The sequence below is a fragment of the Patella vulgata genome, chromosome 4 (genome assembly GCF_932274485.2).
Source record: "Patella vulgata chromosome 4, xgPatVulg1.2, whole genome shotgun sequence".
Taxonomy (NCBI): Eukaryota; Metazoa; Mollusca; class Gastropoda; family Patellidae; genus Patella; species Patella vulgata.
In genome coordinates, this window is record NC_065882.2 from 64855139 (window position 1) to 64870081 (window position 14943).

Sequence of the window (14943 nt, forward strand, 5' to 3'; positions counted from 1 at the left end):
TTAAGTGTGTTTTTATTAGGATTTCTCATCTGAGATTGTGTGCTTTGGGGAAGAAGAATTCTCAACCAAGTTTCACACCTGCTACATTAGTAATTAGAAGTACAGTAAAAAAAAAAGAAATGGATTGATTGATGTCCTAGCTGTAATGGTTTACTGTTTAGTCAATACAACTGACAGACCTATTATGTTAAATAATCTTACTTATCACTTACTTATCACATCATTTTACCCAATACATTATTCCAGTGATTACTAATGTGGACTCGTGACTTTTATTACTTTCATATTTGTAAGAATTAGAGGACATAACACAGTACTCAATTCTGATTAGTGTTTCTCTAATCGAGTGTCAATATTGATATCGAAGGAATAACCCAGTTTTCTGATCACATTAGCAGAAATTAGTACACAAAAAAAAAATAGCATTATTTTGTGATTGACACGTTGTATATACTTTTCTTGCCATCTATTGAACCAAATAAGATCCTTTAATATTGAAATTGAGTACAATGCGAATTCAGTTGAAATGTAGAAATTAGAATATGTAATGCTTGTTTTATATGATTTTGTTTATATTTTTGAAAATAATTTTCACATGATTGTATTAATAAAAATTATTTTTGTGCTTAGTACTATTACGCGTTGATAGATATTGATGTGAAGGTAGCTCTAAAATTATCAAGATTTAGAATTGGTTGAAGATGAAATACCTTCATCTGTATTGATTGTTTACTAGTAGAAAGGTTATAGATACATTAGCTGTCGATCATTGCAGAGTATGCTTACTTTTTATGGAACACCTGATACCACTTTACCATATAACCATAGTTATTTTAACATATTCTAGTGGTTTGGTCTACTTACATGCACTATTACACTAAATTGTTTCAACTTTTTCAACTTTCAATGGTATTTAATAATTGAACTGGAAAAAACGCTGTGCACAATTTTCTGAAATATTGTACATTTTTACAGTTTATTGATAAGTAGCAGGGATACCCGCCAGGCGTCCGAATTGGATGGCCTAAAACTGGTTAATTTGATATTGCATATGTGGGGATGGAAAGTAGTGATGAAGCACGATCCGCCCAGGGTCCAAATTTAATGGCCTAAAAGATTCACAGGTTATGCTGGTTAATTTGATACCACATATTAATCTTGATGGGAGAACATATACGTACACACATATAGGGCTCACACTGCCGGTTGCCAAAGTCACAATTTGCGATAAAAATCTGAAAGTGGCGGTGGCGATTAAAATTTGATTTTGGCGATAATGGTTTCTGGTAGGGCGATTCTTTTTGAGAACTGGCGGGAAAAATCTTAAACTTCTAATCGTATTTATCCTGGATTAACCATTATTGAGTGTCAATTATGTGGCTAAATACTATTAATTAATACTAAATACTGATGAGTAACTCTAATCACTTGTCTTGGATTAATGATTAGTTGATTGATAATTGCCCTTGATATATATAAAGCCTATCTCAAGTCATTATTTGCTCCCAATGATTACTTTAAAAATACATTATGGGAGATTAGATAACGAGTTGGCAGTTCTCACTATAATAGTTAAAAACTACATAATGTAAAGGCAACTTGCTGAAAATTCCAGTCAAATTGATCCACTATGAACTGAGAACTAAGCGGATGCAAGTTCCGCTTAGCCTCGATCATCATTACTGAAGTCGATAAGACAAAACTTAATAGTCTTGATTATCCATTTAATCGTTAATCACGAAGGAAAGTTTTGCAGCAAATCAGACTGTAATCCAACAAATATCGCAGGCAAGCCTTGACATCGAGAGCTGATTATGGTCTGGATATGTTAATTAATGTCTAATTAATATTTTTTATAACATTTCAGGCCTAAAGAAAGACCTACAATAGGCCGATTTTGCTCTTGCATAATGTATGTTTAAGCATGCCTATCGGATATCATTATTTCAAATCATATAATCACCACTTGTCGAAAACGTAAGAACGAGTTGAATAGCGGCGCTTCTTGAGCAAGAAAATAGTTCGCTATTCTTATCATATTACTGTCGCCAAAATGCTCTAAAAGTGAACAACGAGTATAATTGTAAGCATCTCTTACAAATATAATTGAAATTTATATAATTCTATTAGGGATTCAGATTCTGATACTTTTACAGTACCTGAAAATAACAATAGGCCTATTGTACACGGAACACATAGATTTATAGAAAATTGGCAATACTTTGATGAGGTTTGACGTGTAATTGTGCAGCACAGTGTTCAAATAGACTAAAGTCACGAAAAATAAAATCTGATCTTGTTAAATCTAAACTGTGTGCTAATCTATTATGTAAAGACGGATTTTTAAAGTTGTTGTATATTGTATTGTATATATCGGTAATTGTTTATAATAAGCCTTGCTGAGACATAAAATTGTTACATATCACATGTTTTTTGCAGATAAAATAGTCAAGTTGACGGGAAAAAAATATGAACATTTTTTTATATAAAAATTATCATCCATTTTGGCAGAAAAAAAATTGAAAACCAGTGTGAGCCCTGCACACATACATACATCTTTGATTTTATTTATAAAGATTAACAGTAAAATTGTGTCCTGTGTATTACAGTTACCCTTTATGGATTCCAAGATGGATGATAGCTATATTTTATTCATTTAGACAATGTCATTTCTTCAGGACGTGGAGCCTATTGCTGGATGAAGTGTCATTTTTTCTAGATTTTAGTTATATATCTATCCTTTCAGGAAGGTACAACACCATTAATCTTAGCAGCAGCCAATAACCACATTGAATGTGTTCGTGAATTACTACGACAGGGTGCCGATGCCACAGCCAGACGTTTGGTAAGTATGCACTATGTACATATCAATACAAATAGATACTGCATAAATAAAGTAGTGTCTTAATATTACACATGTAAAAATAAACAACAGATGTAGTCTATTATCTAACATGAGTAACATGTTTAGATTACTTGTACTTGTACCTTGAAATTTAGTAGAATTTTACATTGTGTCATCACTGGGAGTTAACTTTCTCTCTCATAAGTTTGGTCATTTTGACATTAGCAGAAATTATTGAGATTGAATTCCGATGAGAAACTAGAATCCCCAGGAAGCATCTTTAGTAAATTGATATGTACAGAGCACTGGTAACAAAACTGGTTTGATGTTTGTTTTATCAGTGCACATATCCTTGAGATATTTAATAAGATGGAAAGATATCTCCAACCAGTCAAAGATTATTATCCTCTAAGTTGTAGGTTTTGTATGGAGTTTTTGGCTTTACCTGAAATATAGTATAAAACTTGATACACAGTTCACTTGGTTTATATGAGAGTATAGACGCTTTAGGGCTAAAGATTGATGTAGACTATTTTTCTTTAACAATTTTACTGTTCATTCTGATAGACATTAAATTCTCAGTCCATATGCAGTAAAACAACCCTACTTGTTTTATATTCCTATTATATCTCAATAATACTTGGCAATTATCCACAGAAAACACTTTCAACACAGAGGGTGGGGTGGGGGATCTTTTTTGATTCTTGAGAAAACTTTCAAATTTTTAGGAATATCTGCTGACAAAAATCAATTACTAGATATACATATGTATGTCTTCACCTTATTTCATTGACTGTTACAATGTAGAGGGAAAAACTGACAAATATTCTTTGACTAATAAATCACCTTTGTTAGAATACAGTCAAGCTATTTTCGTTTGAGAGAAATATTTTTTTGTACGTTTTTGGCACCTATTTAGAATGAAGGTATGGATGATCTATGTTTAATCTACTAGAATATGGCTGATTTATCAAGAGTCTAAGATGTCGTTCGTACCTTTAGAGAAAATCATATCATTTCTGTATTTTTTAGTCATGTTTTACAAAAGACTTATGATAAAATTATCTTGAATGATCAGCCGTTTTATAGACACAGACAGATTATTGATATGAAATCTCCAACAAATATTTGTAAATGATATTTCATTATGATCAAAAGAATTAATTATTACATATACATTTGGTGATTGATGATTGTTTTAAGACAGATAGATGTATATTTGTGTTAGACTATCTTTTGACTTTACTTATCTAAATATTTATTTTTCTATTTACTTACATTCCTTTCATCTTCTTTATTTTCAGACAGGAACTTGTGCTTTATTTTTTGCATCTCAGGGAGGATTTTTAGAAATAGTTCAAGTTTTATTAGATCATGGAGCAGATGTGGATCTGTGCAGTTTTGTAAGTATATAAACATGTATTTTTAGTAATTTGAATTTTCAGTCCAAAAAAACCCTAAGCGATATAGAGCTTTGGAGATGATAAATTTAAGTTGCTTTTGCACTTGATTTAGTGCACTCTTAGGCTCATACAAAAATAATGATACCTTTCAATTATTTCATCTGCACTCTGTAAAATCTGTTATCTATGTAAATCAAGGGTTCAATCCCAGGCTTGTTTTCCCCTAAAAATTCCCCCACCACCACCCACATCTAAATTTGTCTATGCACATGAAAATTATTGAAATAAAAATTTTACACATATTAGTCTCAAAATGAGTGAATTTTAAATTTCATTCCTCCCCCCCCCCCCCCTCATTCTCTTATAATTGCTAAGAAATTTTAGTTTGTTCATATTTAATTGTAAAACTAAATCTGAGTTGCTCATCCACTTTGCACGAATTTCAGGATGGTGGAACACCATTGTTTGTAGCTTGTCAGTGTAATCATCAAGATGTTGTAGAAGAATTATTACGACTAGGTGCTGATATACATACACAGATGATAGATGGTGCTACATCATTATTTATAACAGCACAGAATGGTCATCTTCAATTGCTCAAATACCTCCTTTCAAAAGAAGCAGATCCTAATATAAAACGAAAAGTAAGTTATTACAATTATTAGGAGATACCACAGATACGCTGTGTGTTTAAGTCTGTCTTCATTGGCCTGTTTGGTACAGAAAAGTAGGACGTTCAACCCTACTTCATTCATATATTTTATTATATAGTATATAAACCACGGGGTAATTATCTCTTAGATCTCCATGACCGTTATTTTAGATATTAACTGCTTGTGACATCATCAGAGGTCAGTATTGCGATATTAAACTCCATGCATATTTCAAAGATACATACAAGAAAATCCATAACACACAATGAATCTAATAATAAAATTGAACAAAAAAGTTTATGATGGAATTTGGGGCGTTGATGATTGTTGTTCCTTGTTGACTGCATGTTGAAGAATAAACAAACAAGTTTAGGGTCAATGTGACGTGTGTTCATAGTAAAATGCACTCATGTGTATATTAACCTGACAACTAGAGGACTTATCCATTTTGATGAAAAAATGTTTTGCTGTTAATCTCCTTTCGTTTGTATGCTTGATATAGACCTCTCACCCCTTGGTTGTTGCACGAAAAAAGTTTTGCGTAACAACCTTGTGTAGTGGTATATATTTAGTACATAGCACTAACTGCTCAACATAAACAAACAACAACACAGGCAATCCAAAATGTCAGTGAGTGGCAAGGCACCTCGACTATAACATTTAAACAGATAATATGAATGTACTAAGTGCCATAATTCACCTGAATGAAAACATTCAGCTATGTAAATCTGCTGTGGGACAGATATTCCAGGAAAAGTTAGCATATCCTGCCTCATGTAGGCCTGCAACACATTCACAACTTCCAGGTATGATGTCAAATATGGTTGGGGTGATAGATGCAAAAAGTCAAAAGATTTATTGGTTATAATAATAATAAATGTCATTGTGATGAATATTGTTTTGATGCTGCAAATTACATAATAACCTTTTCATTATATAGGATGAAGCTGGACCTTTATGGATAGCTGCCCAAATGGGACATGCAGCTATTGTTAAAGAACTGTTAGAAGCTGGAGCAGATGTTGATGCCAATAGGGAGGTACATGTAGATGAATTTTGACAATATTCAATATATCCATATTTTGTTACAATACTTGAGTTCTTGACTGACATTTAGAAGTAAGAGAAAACAAAACACAAAGTATATACATTGTACAGTTAATACTATTTCTAGCATAATTCACCTTGCAGTAGGCTTCACATACCGATATTGGTACTAAAATTTTGATACTTCTAAATTATAGAAATAGACTGTTCTGAAGAAGATGAATATCATTAAATAAATATATTTTGTATTGGATATGAGTTTAAAATAATGGATAATTATTATTTTATCAGGATGGTGCCACACCATTATTTAAATCATGTCATAAAGGTCATATAGAGGTTGTTAGAGAACTGCTCAAATGTAATTGTAATACAGGTCTTTTACCGGTAAGTAATGTAGTTTTCTGTTTGTAGTCTTTTAAATATAAATTACTGATCATCTATAACTTTCAACAAGATAATAGTGTCATTTATTTTATATAATACCATATTTAAAATAACCCAGGACAATCTTAGTATCGAAAATCACAACATACACTGATATAGTAGAGTTCTGAAAGCCGCTTTAAAATATTTACACAGATAAATGTATTTGTCTCAGCAGTAGATTGCAAGATTTGTTTCCACTTTACGGGGATCACGGTGGCTAAGTGGGTAAGACGTTGGCTCGCTAGCCTGGAGGTCGAGTGTTTGATCCCTGCATTTGCCGAGAAAGTTCATCCAGATATTCCGACATGGCTTTCCCTTGTCAGTGATGCAGAACAGAGGGCCTGACAAGGACAGCTGTCGAGTCATTTGGATGGGACGGAAAACCGAGGCCCCGTGTTCACATCGTGCATGTAAAAGATCCCTTGACAGTTGGAATTCGATATAAGAGTAGGCCATAGTGCCGCTGTCCGAGCAAAATTTCCCTCATAGCACACTGTATGGCGTATGCCCATCTTCATTAGCCCAGTTCGGAGCTAAACAGTAGGACGTTAAACACCATTTCATTTCAATTTCATTTTCGTTTCCACTTTACACATACTGTAATTTAAGAATGGCATGTAGAACTGTAGGATCAAAATACAAAAAAATATTCCAACCATCTGAGATGGTTGCTAAAGTGAGAGCATGTCTTTAATTTAGTAAATAGGGAATTATTATAAAAAGAACAATCTACTCTGGTGTAATAGTAATTTTCTTCATTTCGAAAGATGCCATGTTGACTTTAATAATTAGTTATGTTTTCAGAATGGTGAAACTGCACTTCATGCAGCAGCCTTATTTGGTCATCTAAAGATAGTTAAATTATTATTAGATTCGAAAGTTGACCCAAATATAAAAAATAAGGTAAGTTTGAGTGTATTTTCTAGAATCATCTAGTGAGAACATTGTAAACATTTATGGACACTGTACAAATTAGGTCCATATATTGATAAACTGAAACATAGATAGTAAATAGTAAAGATGCCTTTTTGAACCTAATAAAAGAAATTTTGAAAAAAGAAATAGTGATAATCTGATCGAACTGTACACTAAACAGTTATAAATTTTATGTTTTCAACCTTAAATACCACAGTGAATAGGATTTGTGGTCTAAGGGGAGATAATATGAACTTAAGGAACTTTGTGAACAGTTATCTCCCTTTAGCAAATTGAGAGTTTACAAGAAAATAGTCCAAAAGGATTTATTTCAATATAGTAAATCTACAGTTATATGTAAGATCCCTTGCTTTTCATGGCTCACTGAAATAAGTTTTCTGATGTTTCCTCTAAATTAAGTGATGTCATTTATTTTTTATTAATTCAGGAGGGTCAGACTGCGGCAGAACTAGCAAGGGAGGCTGGTTATGATGCAATAGCTAAATTTATAGAAAACTATGATATAGAAGATAATAATGTCAATGGTAATAATACAGCAGAAGCCTAGTTTGTAGTGTTTACATTGAACTGTTGTAGACATTGTGATTTTTAAGTTCAGTAGTGGAATTGCTTAATGCTGAATTTGAATTGAACTTCATTGAGGAGGGCTGTAAATATACTTTATGTATAGAGATATTTTACAGTATAGGTTGTTGGTGTTTATTTTCATTGCTTTTATTTGCAATGTAGTGCAATATGATCTCATATACTTGTTTATCAGTGTATGCTAAATTGTTGCTGAGATTCCAAAACCTTGACGAACAAATGTCTTAATAACAAAAGTGACACAAGGGAAAGTGATATTTACTCCATATATCAACTTAATATATTCAAGAATAATGGGTATATTTAAAACAGACTTTGTATGAAGTTAAGTATGAGGTTTTAGGATTCCAGGAATAGTTTAAGCTGACTGATTTTATCATTTTTTATTACTTTTTGCCTTTTGATATTAATGATTCCATGCAGTGTTTTAGTAGGTATTTTAAATATATCAATATTTATTTTATTAATCCTTTCATTCTTTATTGAACTATTAATTGAATAATTAGTGCTGGCACAATTTTTAGTATTTGTGTAAATATTGTTAAAAAACGATTGGGGTGACAAAACAGGAAAAGTATAAAATTATACAAGGGCATGTCTGAAACATTGTAGTTGATAAATGTGAGGTTTACTATAATATAAGTAGTTACTGATATCTTCAGCTAAATTATGTGAAGGACCAGCTATATCATATATATACTGTAAAACAAGAAATCTGTGTGGACAAGAAATTAATGCTTTGAATGTGACCTGACACTTTAAGCAATATAAAAAAAATATTCTGGTTCTCAGATAATCTCCTGCCACTCAAAAAGAGCTGCATGACCTGTTTATATTTCAAAAAATAAAAACGGTCTCATTAATTACGGCTTGTGAATGTTTTCTGCAGAATAAGGAAGTAACTCCATTAAAAAATCCGAATGAATCTGGAAATGTACCATAGGCTCAATTATCAAATATGCAACCCTGATAAATGTTTTTGACAATCATAAATGATACTGGATAATCAGACATTCAACAATGTAATGCCTTGAAATGTGATGTTAGAGAAGTCATTTAGTCCTGTAGTTGCTAAATTTACTCACTCCCTGCCCCCACCTTACCATAATTAAATGAAATGAAATGTGTTTTAACATCCTACTGTTCTTCTCTGACTGGGCTAATGAAGAGGGGCATACAGTGTGCTATAAGGGAAATTTTGCCCAGACAATGGTGCTAGGGCCTCCTCTTACTTTGAATTCCAACTGCCAAGGGATCTTTTATGTGCTATCCAATGTGTACACAGGACCTTGTTTTGTTTTTTGTCCCATCCGAATGACTAGACAACTGTCCTTGTCAGGAACTCTGTCCTGCTAAAATGACTAGAGGAAACCACACTGGAAATCCTGGTGAACTTTCTCGGCCAACAACGGGATCAAATCCGCGACCTCCAGGTTAGCAAGCCAGACAGTAATTAAAGCAATGATGACTAATTAGTTGATGACCTTATCAATGTTATTAATAACATTTAAACTAGCAGAGTATTACTTTTTTGTTCAACTCTCATAATTTAGAAAGGAGGATACGTTCGGTGTTATTTATTTAAAACTCATTCATACTTGAACCACATCACAAATTTCTTGTTATATAATAGTAGGTGGAACCAATTCTGCTATAGCGAAACTCCCATCACACTATAACTATATAACTATTTATGATTATAAAACCATATTGTTTAATATATAACCATTAGTCATTAATAGATGATAAAAACAGGTCAATAACCAGAACATGTTGTTCAATATTAAATGACGTATAATAGATGAATATATTGATAAAACCAGAAAACAGATCTCTTTCATAGTTTATTCACTTAAAACCAGAATAATTAAACTTTTGTATTTAAATAATGCTAGATAATTATAAACACATTACTGTTTGCTTTGCCTTCGATTTTATTGTTCTGTTAAAGATGCATTATGTAAGAGCTAAATCTGCCTATTGCAGGTCTTTTTTCCGTCTATTATTAAAACATGTATTAACATGAAAACCCATAATCAGGTCTCTGGGTCATGGGATGGGCTCAATTTGGATGTAAATGGAGTGTGGTTTTATGGCACGTCATCTCCAACCAAGCCCAATTTTATGAAGATTAGACCACGGCCTTAATGTAAACAATCTACGCTACATTTTGTCAAAAATTCAAACACTTGTAACTTAGCATAGAATAAAGAAATTTCCCTGTTAATTTTCAATATATTCATTTTTCATTATCTATTTTTGAACTATTATAGCAAGAATGTCCAGCTCTTTATCTAATTCTTACAAAATGCATCTTTAATGGTAAATATAGATCAGTATTTATTGAATATTAATCATTTAAATTCTCTGTCAATGTGCTTATGGCTATTTTTGTGAAAAGGAACATTTATTTTATGATTGTGTAAACACAGTTGTACCAAAATTACCTCATTCACAATTAGTTCCATAATAGTATTGACTTATTTACTTGAAGCTGAAAGTTTCCCGAAGTTTTCAGTATTGATATAATGTATCTTATGACATGTTTTTTTGAAGATGGGTGCTAAGACTCTGGACACAAGAATTGTTTGTTCATCAGAAACATTCAAATGGTCAAAAAGTCCCAGATTTTGTTGTCTTATTAATGAATGGCAGAAGCTTTATCTACCTCTGCTTGTTGTAAAATATGGGCGTTGCTATTTTTGTCATGATGTTTGGGAGTTTTATGTCAATTTTCTACTATGTAATTAACATGCTTGGACTTAGTCAAACATATGCACTGGAAAAAAAAACATGCTGTATCTTTCTATTACCTTCAGAATAAAAGTCTTAACCAAAAGAGACACATTATGTCATAAACTAATGTAGATTATGCTATTCTTTATGTGTTCCTCTTTAATTGAATAGATTTATTGAACATATCAGCACAATACAGGCTATATAAATCAGATATAGTTCAAATTGCTGATAGACCAGTTATTGGGAAATAAGAAATATATATGTAGTAACTGGTTTCATATTACATCTTTTATCAACTTATACCCATTTATCCATGACAGTGCATGGATTTATTAAATAATAGTATCTCTTGTTTATTTTTGATTACTAATAATGGACTCGTTATAGGCCTATTAACATCATTTAATAAAGCAGATCTGTGTGTAACTTGTACTGTATGTTGTAATAAAACCAAAGATATAATAACATTTTATATAAGTCTGCCCTGACTTGTTATCATGTTGAGTTAATCATTGATATATTACTCAGGTCTATTAATAACCTAATCACAATAATCTAGTCCTTGTGTATACACCCACTAGGTCATGTCAAGCCCAATGTTACTATCCTACTTGTTATAACAATGTGCTGAACAGAATAAATTACTTCTATAATATTTGAACAAAATTATCATTTAAGTGAGTTTAAGGAAGATCATTATACATGTTATTTTAAAGATAATTTCAATGACAATAGCAATAGCAATATACATACTCAACCTTTCATTTAAACATATAGCACAAAAAAAGAATGTCAACGGTAATAACGTGTGACTATATTTTATATCTATTTATGTAAAATAGCGTTTGGGGGCAGGGTGGTAAAGTGAGGGATTATTTAATACAAAGTTTTAAGTTTTGCTTGTTGAAGTTAAAGGGATTAATTATTCAAATGTAGGATGTAAAATTGCTATAATACTATGATGTTAGTATAGATTATTTGAAATTTGAGCCAATATATGATATTAAATTATAGTGTAGGTTGATATATGAATATCCAACAATAATAATACTCTGTATATCAGTATTATGATATGATAGTGTATTTAAATTTCATTATTTTATAGCTTATTTCTTCTACTGCCTTATAAATATATGCTTACATTTTAGGTTCATTATAGACATTTTATAGTATGATTATTATATATTTAGATTGTCGGAAGGTATTAGAAATACATGTTATGGAGAGAGTAGATAAATATTCGTTTGTAAATCACCTTTTTTCTCATTCATGTTCATTCCTTAAGAATTTAATGTTTAGATCTGCATGTTCATGGGGATGAGTTCTCTGAAGCATTTTGCCAGTCTTGTCAAAAGAAATTTAGTCCGAACTGTAATCACCATCTGTTGTGAACATGGCGGTGGGGGGAAGGGGACATACAAAAATCTTTTTTCATTTTTTTATGTGTCAAATGGCTTTATGTTGGATTTTACACTATGAAAACATACCTTACGATTATTATCCCAGATTATTATATAATAGATACTGTATGAATAATATTCATTCATCTAAATCAGTTTCTGAATCTCACTCCATGAGAGATTGTATCTTGGGCATAATATAGAATGATGCCCAACACTTATCTTCTTGGGGATTCTTTACAAAAAATACCTTCGACTGCTAGATAATTTATGAAACTTTAAATACCATAATGCAGGGAATATGATTTGGAAAAAATAACTGATTAGCAATTATTGGATGTCTGAAAATTGAATGGTAAATCAAGTTTGTTAAACATTTTTTCACGCTTGATTTTGAATAAGAGACTTCATTTGCAAATTCTGCTAATCAAATAAATAAACTGCGATACGATACTGCTTATCATATTCCCTGCCGTAATGTAAATTAACTTTCATATTGTAGTTTGATTTTTCCTTAAAAGTATGTTTGTTTAATCTGATTCGATCTCAGTAAAGACATAATAATTCCTGTCTTATAATGTTACATTTGTAGCAATTAGATACTCCGTTTGCTTTTTGAATTCATGAATCCGTCATTTAATTTTTATTATTCATGTATTTTAGATTATGCCAGATCTTTTTGTTGTGTGTTCATAATTTATGTTGATTTCAAACATTGTTTTTAAATTAAAACAAAACCTTACACAAATTTTGAAGTTGTAGAATATGTAAACAAAAGGGTCAAAGCTTACTTTACCTCTTTTCATATTTTAATATTTTGTTCCCATCTTATAACCAGTTTTTCACTTTGCAAACTTTAATATTGTCTGGAAAATTAGAAGTGTAAAATTATAGTCTCTGAATGTCCTGTTATTGTAATTGTACACAATTGTTGTTATTGTTTCTAGCTAACTTTATTATACCTCAATTTCTTATTATAGCTATTCTATGATTTTATGAAACAGTATTTAATGGTATCACCATTGTACATAATGTATAATAAATTTGTGTTATATCAACTAGTGCCTTTATCACATTAATGTATTTATTTTCTTATTCTAACTTTAAGCTTATCTTTATATGTGTGTAAGGTTGTCATCACTAAATTTACTTTTAAAGTTCTAACCCACTGAACACTTCCTCACAGCTCACTAGTAAACAATATTATCTGTTCAAAGATAGATTTTTTTTCTCTGACATCTGTGCCATGCATGGAAAGTGTGTGAGTTAACATATTGTCTTATTCACATAAGTCAAGCCTATCTTAGATATTTCTTGTTTATTGTGAGATAAGCCCATTGATCATAGTTTTCGGACAATATCTTAACTTATTAATGGCTTAATGAATGCTAAAATGTACTTGCATTGGTTATTTAACATTTAAGAAAACAGAATCAAGTATGGATGGTAGATTATCTCCTAGCTTGGATTCAATGGAAATAAAAAGAGGCCCATCAAATGACTTTTTCCCCAGTATTTAATGATGTCTCTGGCTTGTTTATAATGTCTGCAGAGTTTGCTAAATATAGCAAAATGTTAAATCCATCATATCTTTGTAGATACTAAACAGAATTAAACCATTTTTGGCCGATATCCAATTTAGAGATTCAATTTTCACCGTTCACTTGCCTTTGTAGATACAAGCAACAAAAACATTATTGGATATAAAACTTTATATAGCCATAGGCAAAAAATTATAAAGGCACATTGATTGTTTTTAGTAGCGGTAACATACTAAATGGCTGTAACTTGATGTGGAATTGTCACTATGATTTTAATCATTTTTTTTTTTTTTAAAAAAAACTCCATTGGTGTGTCAAAGAATTATGAATTGAACAACAAATTAGATGATAAAAATCAGACATTGCATCATTATGAAGTGTGTTCTGATGGTAATAGTATGTAGATTTACTTCACATGTATTCCTTGGTAAAATAAACTGATTGATTTAAGCTGTAATAGACTGAGACTTCTTACGATTCTTTAACTTCTCACTCTCTTTTAACATGATCAACAAATATACTGCTGTATGTACTTATAAATATGGTGGTCTAGTGGTTTAAGATCTGTCATTGAGTCAAGTAGAGGGTTTTGAATCCCCGCTTGTACGTGACAGAGCAGGGTTGCTTGTCCAACAACATGGGTTTCCTCCGGCTTTTCTCTCCTATGAATATTAACAGAACACAACAGAAGTAGTCAAAACAAAGATACCAGGGGATATAGATAGCTGATAAAATTTAATGCCTGTACCACCCAACTATCTGTCTTCTTTTATTTACCCAAACAAGAAGATCAAGGCCCCTTAATTGCCCAACAGTTAAGAGCATGTGTGCATTTAAGCATTGAAGAATTTTCTTTGTGAGAATATTCCTTAGCCCAATCAAGGTGCTCCAGATCAATCTTGTTGGGTCAAACTTCGCATGAACAAATCCAAATAAGTACCACTCTGGCAACATATCTATCAAATTTAGTTTTAATCTTCAAACATGTCCCTGTTTTACCCTATTGGTGCCAAATGACCTTATTAGAACAATGGGCATGCATCACTCAATCAACATACCTACCAAATTTGGTTGCCATACATCAAGCAGTTCAGAAGACAGAAGTTGAAAATACATAATTTATGGAGTCGAGCAACTTTATTTGAACAAATCTGAACAACAAGCTAAGAAGCATTCTTAACAAATTTGATCAAAATACTTCAAGTGCTTTTAGAGACCAGGACAATTATCAACCACTATAGGGTTAAGGAACTTCAATTGAAAAAAACAACAACATATATCTACCAAATTATGTTGCAATGCATAAAACACTTCAGTCAAAGTCAGAAATGACTATTTGTTCTCGCAGACAAGTGATGATAAAGA

The 14943-nt window shown here is 31.5% G+C and overlaps 1 protein-coding gene across 1 annotated transcript in view; it reads left to right on the top strand.

Moving 5' to 3' along the window:
• The window catches only part of LOC126818792 (ankyrin repeat domain-containing protein 29), a 26380-nt gene extending 12345 nt beyond the window's left edge, over window positions 1-14035 (top strand). Inside the window, exons 3-9 of the mRNA XM_050546362.1 lie at window positions 2747-2845; window positions 4150-4248; window positions 4695-4892; window positions 5842-5940; window positions 6240-6335; window positions 7182-7280; window positions 7741-14035. Of these exons, the coding sequence (XP_050402319.1) occupies window positions 2747-2845; window positions 4150-4248; window positions 4695-4892; window positions 5842-5940; window positions 6240-6335; window positions 7182-7280; window positions 7741-7860 (810 nt within the window). The 3' untranslated portion in view covers window positions 7861-14035. The remainder of the gene's footprint in view (window positions 1-2746; window positions 2846-4149; window positions 4249-4694; window positions 4893-5841; window positions 5941-6239; window positions 6336-7181; window positions 7281-7740) is intronic.
• The last annotated feature ends 908 nt before the right edge of the window (window positions 14036-14943 follow it).